The following is a 14,556-nucleotide window of genomic DNA, read 5'->3' as shown; positions in this document are numbered from 1 at the left end:
AAAAATATCTGGTCAAAAGTCTATCTTTGTGTCTAGAAAGATATTAGGATATCTAATAGAAAGATATCTATCTAGATATCTATTTCTTCTATCTAGAAAGAATAGAAGGATATTCCCAAGAATTCCCAAGCCACTGAACACTAAACACTAAATTTTTAACTTAATAATCCAAGCTAGCTTCAACTAATTTTTGTTTTCTAACTTTTGCACTAGGACTATTTTAAAGGGCTCCCCAGTGAAATGGGGGGAAAAAGAAGCCTCTTTTTTTCATGGAAAAGAAATCACCAAAACTTTAGGGTTACAGTTCACGGTCACTGCTAGGCAACTATAAGATAATTCAGAGAGAAATCAAGGCCATGAATTGCACTTTCCTACAGGACAGCCAACTGTCCACAGAAGTGATGGCTTATAGTGGGGAAATATTCTACAGCCATGGAGTGGAGGTGGTGGGGTGGGTAACTCCAAGTTTAGATCCCTGAAACCAGAAGTTTGTGAGTAAAGCCAGCAACACTTTTCCCACAGGTATAATCCAGGGAATAAAATCTCCAGAATGCTTTTAGAGTCATCACAATTACCATTAAAACCATTCTTCCTGGGAAGGAGATGCGGGGGGAGGGGGAGAAAGAGTCACAAATATTTATAAACTCCTGCCATGAAGAAATGGAGTCTGTTTCTTCAGTCCATTAAATCTGGGATCAGTGTGGCTTCTTTTGGCCAATAGAACACTTAGGAAACATCACATAAGCAGAGGCTGAGAAGAGCTTGTTCACTGGGCTTGGCCCTTTCCACCACCAGGCAAACACGCCTGGTCTAGTCATGCTTTTGCTGGAGCATCCTGAGATGTGAGTGAGCTGGTTCAGGCCAAAAGAATAATGTAGCCAACCCACAGGACTGTGAGAAATAACAAATATTTGTTGGTTAGAGCTACTAAGTCCTGGAATTGTTCATTCTGCAAACATCAACTGATACTCTCTGTATGTGGCAATGTGTTATAGAAAAACAGAGACACCATTACCTGAAAGATGTCCAGATAAATTTCCATACTCACCACACTGTTGTCCTGCAGTGATATTGCTTTCATCTTCTCCTCCTGGACAATCTAAAGTCCCATCACAAACTTTAGAAATTGGGATGCATTTTCCAGACTTTGGACAGGCCCATTCATTTGGGTAACATTCAAAGGTACGATTACTTTTGCTTTCTGTGGGTGAAAAAGAGAGTTACTATAGGCCATATGAGAGGCAGAGCCAGCCATTTTTCAATACACGGTTAAGAGGGGATAGAGATCAGGTAAACAAGAAACCTACAATAGACCGATATTTCACAATAAACAAGTAGTTTCTAACGCTACAACTGACCTTCTATTGAGATTCTAAAGAATGGTAAATGTCATTATTTAGGTTCCAGTGTTTCTAGGGGAGGAAACTACCAGCCAAATTATAAGAGTAAGAAGCAGAAATGGGCCTACATTATCAACAAACTAGATGAATAACCTGTAGGAGAACATTTAGTTATTAAATTATGAACAATAGAACTAGCACTATCAAGGCAATGTCAGGATTCCTGAGTGTGTGTGTGTGTGTGTGTGTATGATTTTTGGTTGGTTGTTTGGTTTTGTTTCTTTAGTGAATTGTCAACAGTATAAGAAAGATTATAATCCAGAAGTTGGAACACAACTTCTTGGAATACTGAAGCATGAAACCAATGGATGCTCCCAACCAAAACAAGCAACATTATTAATATACCCAGGCTAGAATCATAAAGGTAACTTTCTTTATGTGTGGGTGTTAGCAGTTTCCAAGCTGTTGGAGGTACTGCTGATAACTGCCCAGTGAAGGGGATGAATGTCACTGACAATTTCTTTCTCACTTCTCCCGATAGTGGCCTCTCCTATATCTACCAACCTTCAGCTCAGTCGTTCTTCATGGTTGTAAGGTCTTAAGACAAATCACATTTTCCCATATTTTCCCACCTTCCCCAGCCTACTTCTTTTATATAGATAAATCTAATTAAGATAAAAGTCTTAAAAGGAAAACCTCAGATAGGGCTATAAAGGGGAGAGACTGTCCTATCTCCTTGGCCTTACTGTTAGGAAAGGATTATAATTTATGCTACATTTGAATTCTGTGTCTTTTTAGAAAAAGCTAGGGGAACCACTCTTCCTCACCCAAGATTCCCTGTCAGTCCAGCCCATCTGGAAACTTGCATGTCACACAGATAATTTCTAACAAGGAAAGTAAGAAAAGCAAGTCCTGGAAAACACTTGCTTGGAAATTGGAAAATACTTTCCAATCAGAAGCTCTTCCCCTCCTTACCGCATCCATCTTCATCAGCGTTATCTACACAGTCACCTTCTCCATCACAAACCCAGCCCTGCGCAATGCAGATGCCGTTAGGGCAAGTGAATTCGTTGCCTTTGCAGGTCTGATAAGAACCTGGAAGAAAATAAAATGACAGCTACACTCCAAAGATATAAACCTTTGGAAAGAAATCAAAGTGCTCTCCCTGCCACCTAAACTGAGCTCCAAGAAACTGAAATTTCTACGCCCATTTAGTCCCTTAACTATCTTGACAAAAATGAACAAAAAAAAAGAAAGAGAAGAAGAGAGAAGGGGGAGAAGCAAACAGTAGCTTTGCGTTCAGGACGTGAAAACCAAGTGCATCAAGATGAAAAATAAGATAGCTATAAGTGGACACAGAGCAAAGAATACAGACTGACAAAGATGCTACAGAAATGCCAATGGCCAACATTCTCTCACTTGACCACAAGCACGGTAATTGCTCTCTAGGACTCAATGATTCTGAGTAACTCATTCCATGATATTACATTCCTCTCAATTTAGCACTGAAATAAGCCCAGGTGCCAGAAAGGAAATCCAGTAATACAATATACCCTGTATCTTTGTGGTCTGAGAAAAGAAGGCAAACTGTCCATGAGCAACCCTTCACCTCTACACAGATTTTTGGAAGGTAAAGAAGTCTAAGTTTAGCAACACTACTGAGGCTCATGCCATGGGCCCTGAATGATATTCTGGCTTCCTCTGCCATCAGACACATCTTTTATTTGAAAAGAATAATACGTCGGTGGGGGCGGGGCGGGGGGGGACGACACAAAGACAAGAGCATTCCTAACAGCATGACCCAAAATAAGGAAGTCACCGTACTGCAAGAAAGTTCATCACTGCCATCTTCACAGTCAATTTCATGGTCGCAGACGTAGGTTCTAGGAATGCACTGCCCACTGCCACACTGAAACTCATTGCGCGCGCATCGGCGAGCTGGGACACAAGGTTAAAAGGGGAAAGAAAAGAGAATTTCAATTTCACTGTAGCCACTTAATTTCATAGGAAGAGTCTATCTCAAGTTTCAAAAGATTCTTACCACGCAGCAGTGTGCTGGTAAATGTTTAATAACCAGTTCTCCAGGAACATAAAAGTCCTCACTTACTGTACCTGCCGATTTCCATAGTGTAAAATACTCCACCATGACTGACTTCAAGCCACCAACATGAACTCACTGAACACAAACTTGAGAAGAAAAGTGCATAACTGGCCAGTAAACCAGCTCCAGCATATTACTTACTGCAATTGAGTTCATCAGAGGCATCTCTGCAATCAACCTGCCCATTACACCTCTGACTGGTGTTATAGCAGGCTCCGTTGGCACAAGTTAGCTGCTCACATACTGGGTATCCTGAAAGAATGGAAATAGCACACAAATCTTAAAGGACGATGTTGCTTAGCAATCGCTTCTTGAATAACTACTATATCCTAGACACTAACTGCTGAACATATATTGGTAAACAAAAGAGACATTCTTTGGATAACCTAAGAATGACACAAACAGCAAATTACAAACTGGACTATGTGCTTAAGGTGCTAAGTACAGAGTGCTTTGAGAGGGCATAGTAGGGGGAATGGAAGCCCAGGGAATTGGGCTTTAAAGTGACTTGTGCCCTCCAAGCCGAAGAATGAGAAGAAATTTTAACTTGTCAAAATGGAATCTTCTTTTACATAATATAAATAACACCCCAGGAAAGTAATGTACCATCACACATGGTTCGGGAGATGAAGGGCTGGTTCTTTGGCTGGAAGGTCAAAGAAAGAAAACAGGCCAAGAAGCCAGGAAACATGGGACCTGGGGTGCCACTCCGTACCTATTTACTCTGACTTGAATTATTCATCTTTTCTGTGTCACCATTTCCTCATCCACACATACAGGAACCTCCAAAAGACAATGTCTAGTAAAGCACTCTGAAAAGCATAGTGTGCTCTACAAAAGCACGGTATGTGCTACAAGCCCACATCATTGTTACCATATTATGTACTGACGATCACTTCACTGCTGTTAGCCAAATGCTTTTTAACCCTGGTTTTCTAGATCTCAGTGGAAAAATCAGGATGTTCCCTTGAAGGAAAAAGGTACTATCAGCCCCTCCCTTGTGCTTCCCCAGACTTGGAACATATCTCATGACCCCCTCACCGTAGGCTCCATTCTATTCGCTGATTATCTGTTTCCCGCATGACATTATGAAATCCTCTGAGATCAAGGATCCTGTCTTACTCAAATCCCCATCATTCAGTACAGAGACGAGGTCATTTACCCACTGCGCTCAAGAAATGCTTGGGAGTGCCAGAGTTATCACAGCTGAACGTTCTAGGTTGAAAAGTTTTTTTAAAATAGTATGAACTTCTGCCCTTTATGGTCTTTTAAGAGTCTCCCTCTCACAAGTATGATATCTTTATTGGTCTATTTTTTGTTTCATTAAAGATTGTTTTCATAGTGATTCTCAGATTCTAATTTCTTTTTCAGTAAGAAAAGGGTATATCTCCAAGATCAGACGGCAGTCCCATTTCATGACGTTCCACAGTGAAAGAGTAAGCACAAATATTCTCATTTCCAGAAGCTCAAAACTAGCCTATTAAGTGTCTATAAATACTTTAATTGCCAAGCTGCACACAATCAACTGTATACTAAAATGGGAGGCATTTAACAACAGATAAAATTTAATTTTTTCACAAATTTTATTTTTTAATCATCCAAGAACCAGTTAATGTTTAGGGTTATTGCTGTCTTTTCATCATAGGGATGGCACACATCCCAAATGCATCTTCAAAGCTCAGTTTATTCATTCTCCCTTCAAGAGATGCCTAGAAGCCAGCTGAGTCCAGCAAGTGATTCCTTTTCCCCTTGCACTGGATAGCAGTGTGCCATCTAGGCTATTCAGAGAGGGGCAAGCAGGAAGGAAATCTTAGAAAACCCAACCTCTTTACAATAAAGGAGATACCTATCAGGAAGAAATTTTACGTGGGCATGGACTGTGATTCTTTCATTTAAGGTGATTATTGTAGACATGAAGGAACTGAGACCAATATGCTAGGCAGATCTCTTGTTCTCCCTGTCCTTTTTGAGGGCCATTCCCACACTGAAACCCAGTATCCACTAATATAACTAAAGCTTGCTGACACGGCACATTCACACCACAAACAACAAGGCCAGCTTGATGTCATCAAAGAGAGTATTGGTAGGGTTAGAGGTCAGTAGTTTGACACTTGGAATGAAGTATGAACAGCTTTCTTGTCTCTGACCAAGCTGATAATAAATCTGTCCATCAGCTGAGGATTTGCCCTGTACACCTTCTGGTCTCTTCTGCGCCTGACTAAACGTATGGTATGCCCATAGGAAGGACTGCACAGAGCCAAATCACAAGATACACAGAAGACTTGGAAAACTGCTTCTAAAAGCTTTTCCCTCTTTGAATACCCCACAAAGGGAAGAGGTCCAAGTTGTACGCTGAGCAAAGTAAGAAATGAGCAGATTCTATTTCCTTTAAAGATTTCTATAGCTAACAGTATTAATGAGTTTCAGTCTACCCCAGAAAACAGGAAGTCACAATACTTGGTGATAATGTATCTCTCTGAAGTCTAACTTTTTGGTTTATTTGCTTGGATGGAGAGTCCGAGTCTAACCCTGTAAACTTTTTCCCATGGGACAAATCCATCATGTAGCTGAAATGTCCTACAGGACTTCAAGTAAAGGGGAAGGATAGTAAGAGAGAAGATACTGTATAAGAATATCAGAGATTATCATCCTTGTAAGTTTTGTTTTAATGGAAAGATTGACAAGTACCTATTAACTAAGCCCCAGACTGCTAAAGTTAACCTGATACAAAAAATGCAAGAACATCATCTTCCATCTCCCTTCCTTCCTCCAATTTTCAAAATGATTCATGTCCAGGTTTGCTCCTCGAAACTGGGAGCTGCCTCCAAATATACATGTAGGATTGGTACTTGACGGTGTTTTAAATGTTTTCTCTGCTAATGATTTGGCTTGGAGCAAGAAATTTCCATGCTATAGCTTTGTTTGCATAATCAAGGAGGAAGAGGTGGTTTGAGAAACTCATAGACTTTCCCGAATGGAAATCATTCACAGCAGAGTAAGACACAGATATTACGCACTACACTTTATTATCTTCACAGGAAGGCTCTAAATACATTCTATGCTCAGAATTTGACAAAATAGCCAAGAACACAAACTGATTCTAAAGAAAGAGACGGTATCTTAAAGATATATTATGATGCTTAAGCCAAGATTAAAACGAAAACCAGAAGTAACTGATATAAGTCCTGAATAGACACCTGGGATTTTCCAAGGTCCTATAGTCATCCTTTATAAGTAACTTTGTTAGTTCAGTTCTGAGGCAGGATAATCCAGTCAGAGTAATGATTTGCCAGAAAAAGTTGACTGGTTTGACTACCAGCACTTAGTAAAAGTACTATCCACAAAGTTAAATAAGCAAAAACAATAATAATCATCAAAAACATGTGTTGAAAATGATGTTCCAGAAGCCTGTTCAGGTACTCAATACATATGAACTTATTTTGCTCTTGTAACATCCCAATGAGGTCATTACTACTATTATTCCCATTTCATAGATCTTATATCTGTGCCTCTCTGGGGTATAAGGAGGTTGAACAATTTGAAAAAAAGGCATATGACTGGTAAGCTGGAGAACTAGAATTCAAATTCAGTTAAACTGGCCCCACAATGCATATTCCTAACCACTATAACAGGTATTTCTAGTACTTACAGACTTCAGAGTAATAGGAAGAGGAAATTATGGGGAAAAGAATGAAATTGAATAAAAAGGAATAAACTTTAAAAAAAAATCATATGAAAAGAAAGAGAAGAAGCAACCCAAGAAAAAAGTTGTGTTTTTTTTTTCCATTCAGTTTCTCATTTCACTTTGGTAAGTCTGGAGAAGTGAGGTCAAATCTAAATTTCAGCAGATTATTTTATATTCTACTAAGGACTTCAATCTGATATAATCTAGGAATTCCAAGAAACGCTATGCTAAGAAACAGCTTTTCAAGAGTACCAGGACAAACAAGAGAGTCCATACCAAAAAAACAGACCACAGTGACTTCCCTGGTGGTCTAGTGGTTAAGACTTGGCCTTCCAATGTAGGGGGTGTGTGTTTGATCCCTGGTAGGGAGCTAAGATTTCTATGTCTCATGGCCAAAAAAACAAAACATAAAACAGAAGCAATATTGTAACAAATTCAATAAAGGCTTGAAAGATGCTCCACATCAGAGACTTTAGGGAAGAATGGACACATGTCTATGTATGACTGAGTCCCTTCACTCTCCACCTGAAACTATCACAACTCTAATATAAAATGAAAAGTTTAAAAAAAACACATCTATGTCAAAAAACAAAAACCGAAAACAGACCACAAAGTGGCAGAGGACCAGCCTACTTCCCTCCCTGGCCCACCTCCCGCCTCCTGTGTCAGTTAAATTCAGTCCCTGAAGTAACAGTCGTCAGGGACTAGGGAGTGCAAGCGGGCAACAGAGAAGCATTTCCTGCCTCTTTCCAAAAATAATTAGAAGCATCTTTCAATGAAAAGCATACATATAATAATATTTATAAAATGGAAATAGCAATTCAGTACCTTGGAAAGAGAAAGTATATATGATCTTCCTAAGGGCTACTAAAATTGGAGTAACATCAAATTTAGTATGAGCAGCTTTTCAGGAACCTGAAGCAAAAAAAGGGAAGACATTAACTTACCTAGTTTCTTTACCACCCTCCCTTTAAACTACTAGGTCCTAAGTCCTAAATCCCTACCTGGTCTCAGTTCGTGGTGAACTGATCTCAGACCTAAATTTTAAAAAGCATCCAAGAGGCCTGCTCCAAAGATTTTGGATCTGCAGTACCTTCTTCTCATACATACAGCTATCACCAAAATCTGCAGATGAGATAAAGACTGACAGAGTATGAATTTTTAAAATAATAAAAATCTCACATGAGCCCTGGTGTTTGAATATCTGAGAAACAGAATGGAAAATTGTGCCTCAAATTGTTCCAAGGAATAATGCAACATATATTTATTGAAATCCATCTTTCTAGACACCATGATAAGAATTGGATAAAGAGGTTATAAGTGAAATTATAAGTAGCACAGCTTTTTAAAAATATTTCATGGTGGCTCAGATGATAAAGAATCTGCCTGAGATGCAGGAGACCCATCTCCTGGGTTGGGAAGATCTCCTGGAGAAGGGAATGGCTACCCACTCCAGTATTCTTGCCTAGAGAATTCCATGAACAGAAGAGTGTAGTGGGCTACAGTCCATGGGGTTGCAAAGAGTCGGACACAACTGAGCGACTACGTACACATGCTAAGTACTAGAGAGAAAGTGATGAACTTCATAAAATCTTTGCTCTCATAGAACATTTTTTATTTATTTAGGAGAGTAGGAGGACAGATATTAACATAAATGAGAAAGAGTGACAGTGAGGAGTAGCTCTCTTTGATAAGGTGATGTTCAAACAAGAACCATTGGGTTTAGCAAAACGGAGGTCATTGGTGACATTTTCAAGAATGTTTTTGTATACCTATGTACATATGTATATCTATGGCTGATTCATGTTGAGGTTTGACAGAAAACAACAAAATTCTGTAAAGCGATTATCCTTCGATTAAAGAATAAAAAACAAATTTTTTAAAAAAAGACTGTTTTGGGGAGGATGGGGGTGGACAAGTGAGTTCAAGGAAGAAAGAGGAAATGGAGACAGTTATTAAAGGCAACTCTATGTAACAGCTGAGACAGATCTTAACATCTTTTAAGAGATGAGAGATATTTATAATGTGCTTGCAAGACGAAGACTAAATAGGAGACTTTTCTCTTTCCTCAAGAAATCAGGGTTCTGAATCCTATCTCAAACTGTGAGAATCTTAAAAAAAAAAAAAAAAAGTACATCTATGATGGGTAAGATAGGCTCAGTCTCTCTGCTTCTTCCTTCTCGCCTTCAGTAGAGAGAACAGTAAAAGTAAGGCTGAATTTGATGAACATGTCTGTCACCAGGCATCACTGTTCACAGAATGACTTATCTCTCTGCTTCACTACCCACCCCCAACTATGCCCCCAGTTGGAGTTTCAGCAGTTAGACATATACAAAGTGAGGTGTGTGTTCAGTTGCTCAGTCATGTCCAACTCTTTGTGACCCCATGGACTGTAACCCACCAGGGTCCTCAGCCTATGGAATTTTCCAGAACACTGGAGTGGGCTGCCATTTCCTACACCTGGGATCTTCCCCACCCAGGGACTAAACCACATTTCTTGTGTCTCCTGTATTGTCAGCTGGATTCTCTACCACTGAGCCACCTGGGAAGCCCAAAGTATACAAAATTCTAAAGAACAGAATGTCAATGGAAATAAAACGTCAGAGACAAAGCCACCCCAGTGGCAGGCAGACCAAACACTGCTGATTACCAGCAAGAAAGCCTTCATTGTAACAGGGATTTGACCCTTTCTTTGGCATTCCTAAGTAATAAAAGAGAAGGCTGCAAACCAATAATAATTAGCAGTAGTTTTACTCACACCAAAAACATGCGAATATGGCACTTGATAAAAATGAAATAATCTGTTTACTTCACTAGAAAAAATTATACTATTTTTGAACAACCAGAAGTCAGTGCATGACCCATGATTGAATGACCCACAATTGCTGCACTGTTCTGATGCTTATCTTGGACTCTGAGTGAGTGGGTTTCCCTTGATGCTAATCTCATTAAAAGCAACATAGATGGCAGTTTCGAATCTCTGTTCCTTAAAAAATAATAATTAATAAGCTGTTTAATAGAAAGTGCCACTTTACAGGTGGCCAGCATGAAGAGCAAAATAACTTAGGGAAAATGAACTTTCCTATTTCACAGCTATACACAAACGTGAGTGCATGCACGCACGTGAGCTTGCACACACAGACACACAGACACACAGACACACACACACACACACACACACGTTCAGAAAGTTCCCAAACAGCAGAATAACCATAAATATCTGTGCCTTATGCATACAGGAACACAGCAGACAAAAAGATCAAATATAATAAGAAACAATTTATTTCAAGGATAATCCTTTAATTGGGACCTTCATACCCTTGCCTTCCTCATCATCTCCCTCATTCTTTCCCCTCCCTTCTCCCTGCTTACCTGAGGGGACCTTTACATACCACTCTTTGTTCTGTAAAAAGAGTGCCTGGAATGGACACAGCTCAAGATCTTGACCTTAAAAGTTTGAAGGAGTAAGAACTATATCCCTAGGGGTCTGAGCTGACAGGCAGGACTATGAACTACAGAGTCAAGTTTCCTGATCCTTTCAAATATTTAGGGAAAAGAAATAACTCCTTCTTGGCAATTTTCCAACATCCATCACTACAAGTGTTTCTAGGGCCTAGAAGACTCATTCCTACAGACAATCTTATTCCTGAGAAATAGACAAAGCCATATTCATAAACTGATTCTGTCTGTCCATAAGTAATTTTCCTATGCATCATGACTGCAGAAACAATAGAACAAAGTGTCACAAAAATGATTTCTGGCAAAACCTCACTTAATCCTCCATCATGTGGGAACATTCTCATTTAAAACAACTAATAAACAGCTGCTATATACTTGAAGTGATGTTTAAAGTAGCTAAGTACCGCTATGACTAAATGGATCTCAACATGACCATTAATGGCTGCTAACCTCACAAAGGGACAGTTAGGCATTAGATGGCTCCGATGGAAATACATACCTTTATATACAAAGTGCTGTTGCCCTTACACACATACAGACATACACATCCTTGCCACTTTACAAGTACCTAGACAGTGCTGTCTTCAGACAGAGCAGGGGAAGGGAATTCTGCTCCCAGAGGACATTTGACACTGTTTGGAAACACTTCTGGTTCTCACAATTGGGAGGTGCTACTGGCTTCGAGTGGACAGAGGCCACTAGAGGGATCCTGAGAGCCATCCTACAATGCATGAGACAGCGCCCCACCATAGTTATTGGACCCGAATGTCATTATTTTTAAGACTGAAGAAACTTACTTTAGATCTAACTACCAATTTCCAGGAAGTACAGTTCCGGGGCAGTTCAAAAACATTAGAGAGTGCAATGAGCAAAAAATAAATAAAAATATGGGAAACTCCAGGACAAGTCAGTTAGCAACTGACTTGTCCGTTTAAAGAAAGTATAAATTTTCTTTGGGCTTTTATTTCAAATAAAAAATAATAAGCCAATTGGAGAACTTTTAAAAACTGGATGGATATCTGATTACTTGCTTCCCAGGTGGTGCAGTGGTAAAGACTCTGCCTGCCAATGCAGGAGATGTGGGAAACGCGGGTTCTATCACTGGTTCGGGAAGATCCCCTGGAGTAGGAAATGGCAAACCACTCCAGTATTCTTGCCTGGGAAATCCCATGGACATGGATGGAGGAGCCTGGTGGGCTACAGTCCACAGAGTCACAAAGAGTTGTACACGATGGAGTACTCACGCAGAGCTGATAGTCCTTCCTTATGTGTTAGCAATTAGATATTGAATTACCTAAAGACAAAACTGTATGATATCTGAGAACTGCTTCAAAATAATAGAAAGAAAAACAAGGAGATATAGGTAAGACAAAATTAGCTATAAGCTGATGCAATCACTTTTGATTATGTTTAAAACTTTCCATAATAAAAAGCTTTGAATGTATCATTTTAATAATAAAATAGCTATGTGATCTGGAGGCAAAATGTTCTATAAACATCTTACACAAAAGAAAAATATTCCAAGGGCATGGGCATAGGATTTAGACCTAGGTTAATACCTTGGTTCATCCACCTTTACCTCTTGATGATCTTTAAGGATCTCTGTTAAGTACCTTGTAGTACTGACGTGAAAACTGAATAAGATAGTGGTTGATGCCCTCTCACTTCCCACAGGATCTCCAAACAAAGAGGGAAAATAAAATAAGGCCAATCCTGCCCCCTGCATGCTGGCACTTATTAAACACTTTGATCCAGGTCATTCCTTTCCTTCTTATATGGCCAGGAGATCAAAGCACTAACAAGGAAGTACAAGGATTCTTTTTTCATTTCCTCTGATTTGTTAAATTTCTTTTATACTAGTCCTTAAATAACATGTAGCAATAAATAAACGAGGCAGAGAAAAATAGGAAGAAAGAAATCTCATTGTAAAACCCCCTTATGTGGTGAGATTCACTTTAGGGCCGTGAACCCTGAAGGATTCATGACTTGTATGATTCCAGAAACAATGAGCTTTAACTCTAGTTCGACAATTATTTGTATGTACTTAAAAAAATATAAACAAATCTTGATTACGAACTCCAGCCCAGATATTTTACAAAACTCACTTCCTTTCCTTCATTCCTGTAAGAGCTACCTGAACCCTTCCAGCTTTTTTTCCAGAAGGTCCATTGGCAAAGTCATGAGGCGGTTGTATTAGTGACTTGAGACTTGGCTGCAGAGTATTCACATGGGATAAATCCAAACAGTGTTTTGGCTGCCTTTTATTTTGCCTAAAATAGCATTTCCGCAAGTCCCATTGCATTGGCAATAAAGCATTCATTTTTTATCCATTCGTAAATAAGGGATAAAGATGCAGGCCAGTGGCACAGGTCACCTGTTTTGTTCTTGCACAAGGTATGACTTCCTCCTTCTGTAAATAAAGTCCTTCATGAACAGCAATCACCAGACTTGGACCAGAGGACGAGCTGAGCTCTAGCCCTGCCACACACCACTTACCCTTGAACAAGCCACTCTGTCCTTGCTGGTTCAGTTACTTTATTCCTAAGACAGTACTATAATACTGGTGCTATTGTTCCCAGTGAGCGGCCTAATAAGAGTAACCACTGGAATTTACATAACACTTTGAAGTTTACACAATACTGCAAAATATAATGTATGATTTGTCTCTATTCTTAATGAAAAATATTTTCTTCACTTGCCACTATAAAGGATTTATTGTTTGCTTTACAAAGTACTCAAAGGGAAGCCCTTGATTCTGGACTATTTGTGATCTCCAGACATACACCGCTGTCTCTAAAACTGCCAGTATTAAATTAAGTCTAAATTTTCCATAAATTTTCTCAAGTTAAAGAAGATCCAAACTAGAGGCAACATAATCTCTTTCAAAAGAAAACATGTAAGTTGAAAATTACAACAGAACTATACCAGAAACTGCTAGGAAATAGAGACATAAAGACAAATAGCAGAGCCTCCTCTCAAAGCAAAGTAACATACAAGGGAAGAAAGCATTGGAGAAGTTTTTTGTTTTGTTTTAATGTACTGTGTGATGATAGTGAGGCTGCAGCATGGATCTGGCATACATACCAGTATTTCTTCCATCAAGAGCACAGTTTGTACAGTACAGTAAATACGAACAATTTGCTCATAACCAGTTTGTTAGCTCCCACTCCAGGCATGGTGCCATATTGGAAAGTGTACGCTTCTCATACAGCCTACCAAAGGAAAGAACTTAGGGACGGTCCAGAGAACTAAAATCATATCAAAATGATCAAATAATAAAAAAGTTGCCTCAGGAGAATAGACTAAAACTTAATTTTTTATTGAAGACATAATAACCAAGAAGCTTATGATCAAGATTTCTAAGGTACAAAATCTATCCACTGATTATTAGAATATGAAATATTAAATAACTCTGTGAAGTTTAAAACGCAGTATACCAGGAGTAATGTCAGGAGAAAAGACATAAAAACTCAAGGAAGCTCTGGAAAAATGTATGAAATGATAGACTTACAAGGCCTTTGAGAGAAAATGGGTATGTCTAACTCTGACAGAGTTAGATGGACCAGAGGAAGGACACAACAGAATAATTAGTATCTTCTCATATTCTAAAAATTCTATATAAATCTCAAGAGAGGCAGATTACTCTTTACTCATTTGTAAGAAGTAAATTATGCACTATGATTTCACTTTCTTATTTTGCTTATGGTAATAATTAAATATTCATTATATGCAGAACACTGTGATTTGTATGCTTTATCTTGTGGTGATCAGTTACAAACTGATACATTATTCCATTACAGAAAGGCATTTTCAAAATGTAACACATTTCCAAAGGCAAACAAAACACCCAGTCCACAGGAACAGAAAAACTCTTATTGGCCAAAGACATTTGACCAAGAAGCTTACCATGGTAACATAGTAAGAGTTAAAATTCATCAAACTGGGTTTTGTACTCACTGACTTTTTGTGAC

General features: G+C 39.0%; 1 protein-coding gene across 1 annotated transcript in view; it reads right to left on the bottom strand.

The window, feature by feature from the left end:
- The window catches only part of LRP2 (LDL receptor related protein 2), a 158,611-nt gene that overhangs the window by 123,978 nt on the left and 20,077 nt on the right, over window positions 1–14,556 (bottom strand). The window contains 4 exon segments of the mRNA XM_061135388.1: window positions 1,049–1,201; window positions 2,316–2,435; window positions 3,168–3,278; window positions 3,583–3,693. Of these exon segments, the coding sequence (XP_060991371.1) occupies window positions 1,049–1,201; window positions 2,316–2,435; window positions 3,168–3,278; window positions 3,583–3,693 (495 nt within the window).

Source organism: Dama dama, chromosome 33 (assembly GCF_033118175.1).
Source record: "Dama dama isolate Ldn47 chromosome 33, ASM3311817v1, whole genome shotgun sequence".
NCBI classification, from domain to species: domain Eukaryota; kingdom Metazoa; phylum Chordata; class Mammalia; order Artiodactyla; family Cervidae; genus Dama; species Dama dama.
This window is presented reverse-complemented; position numbering and strand designations above follow the sequence as displayed.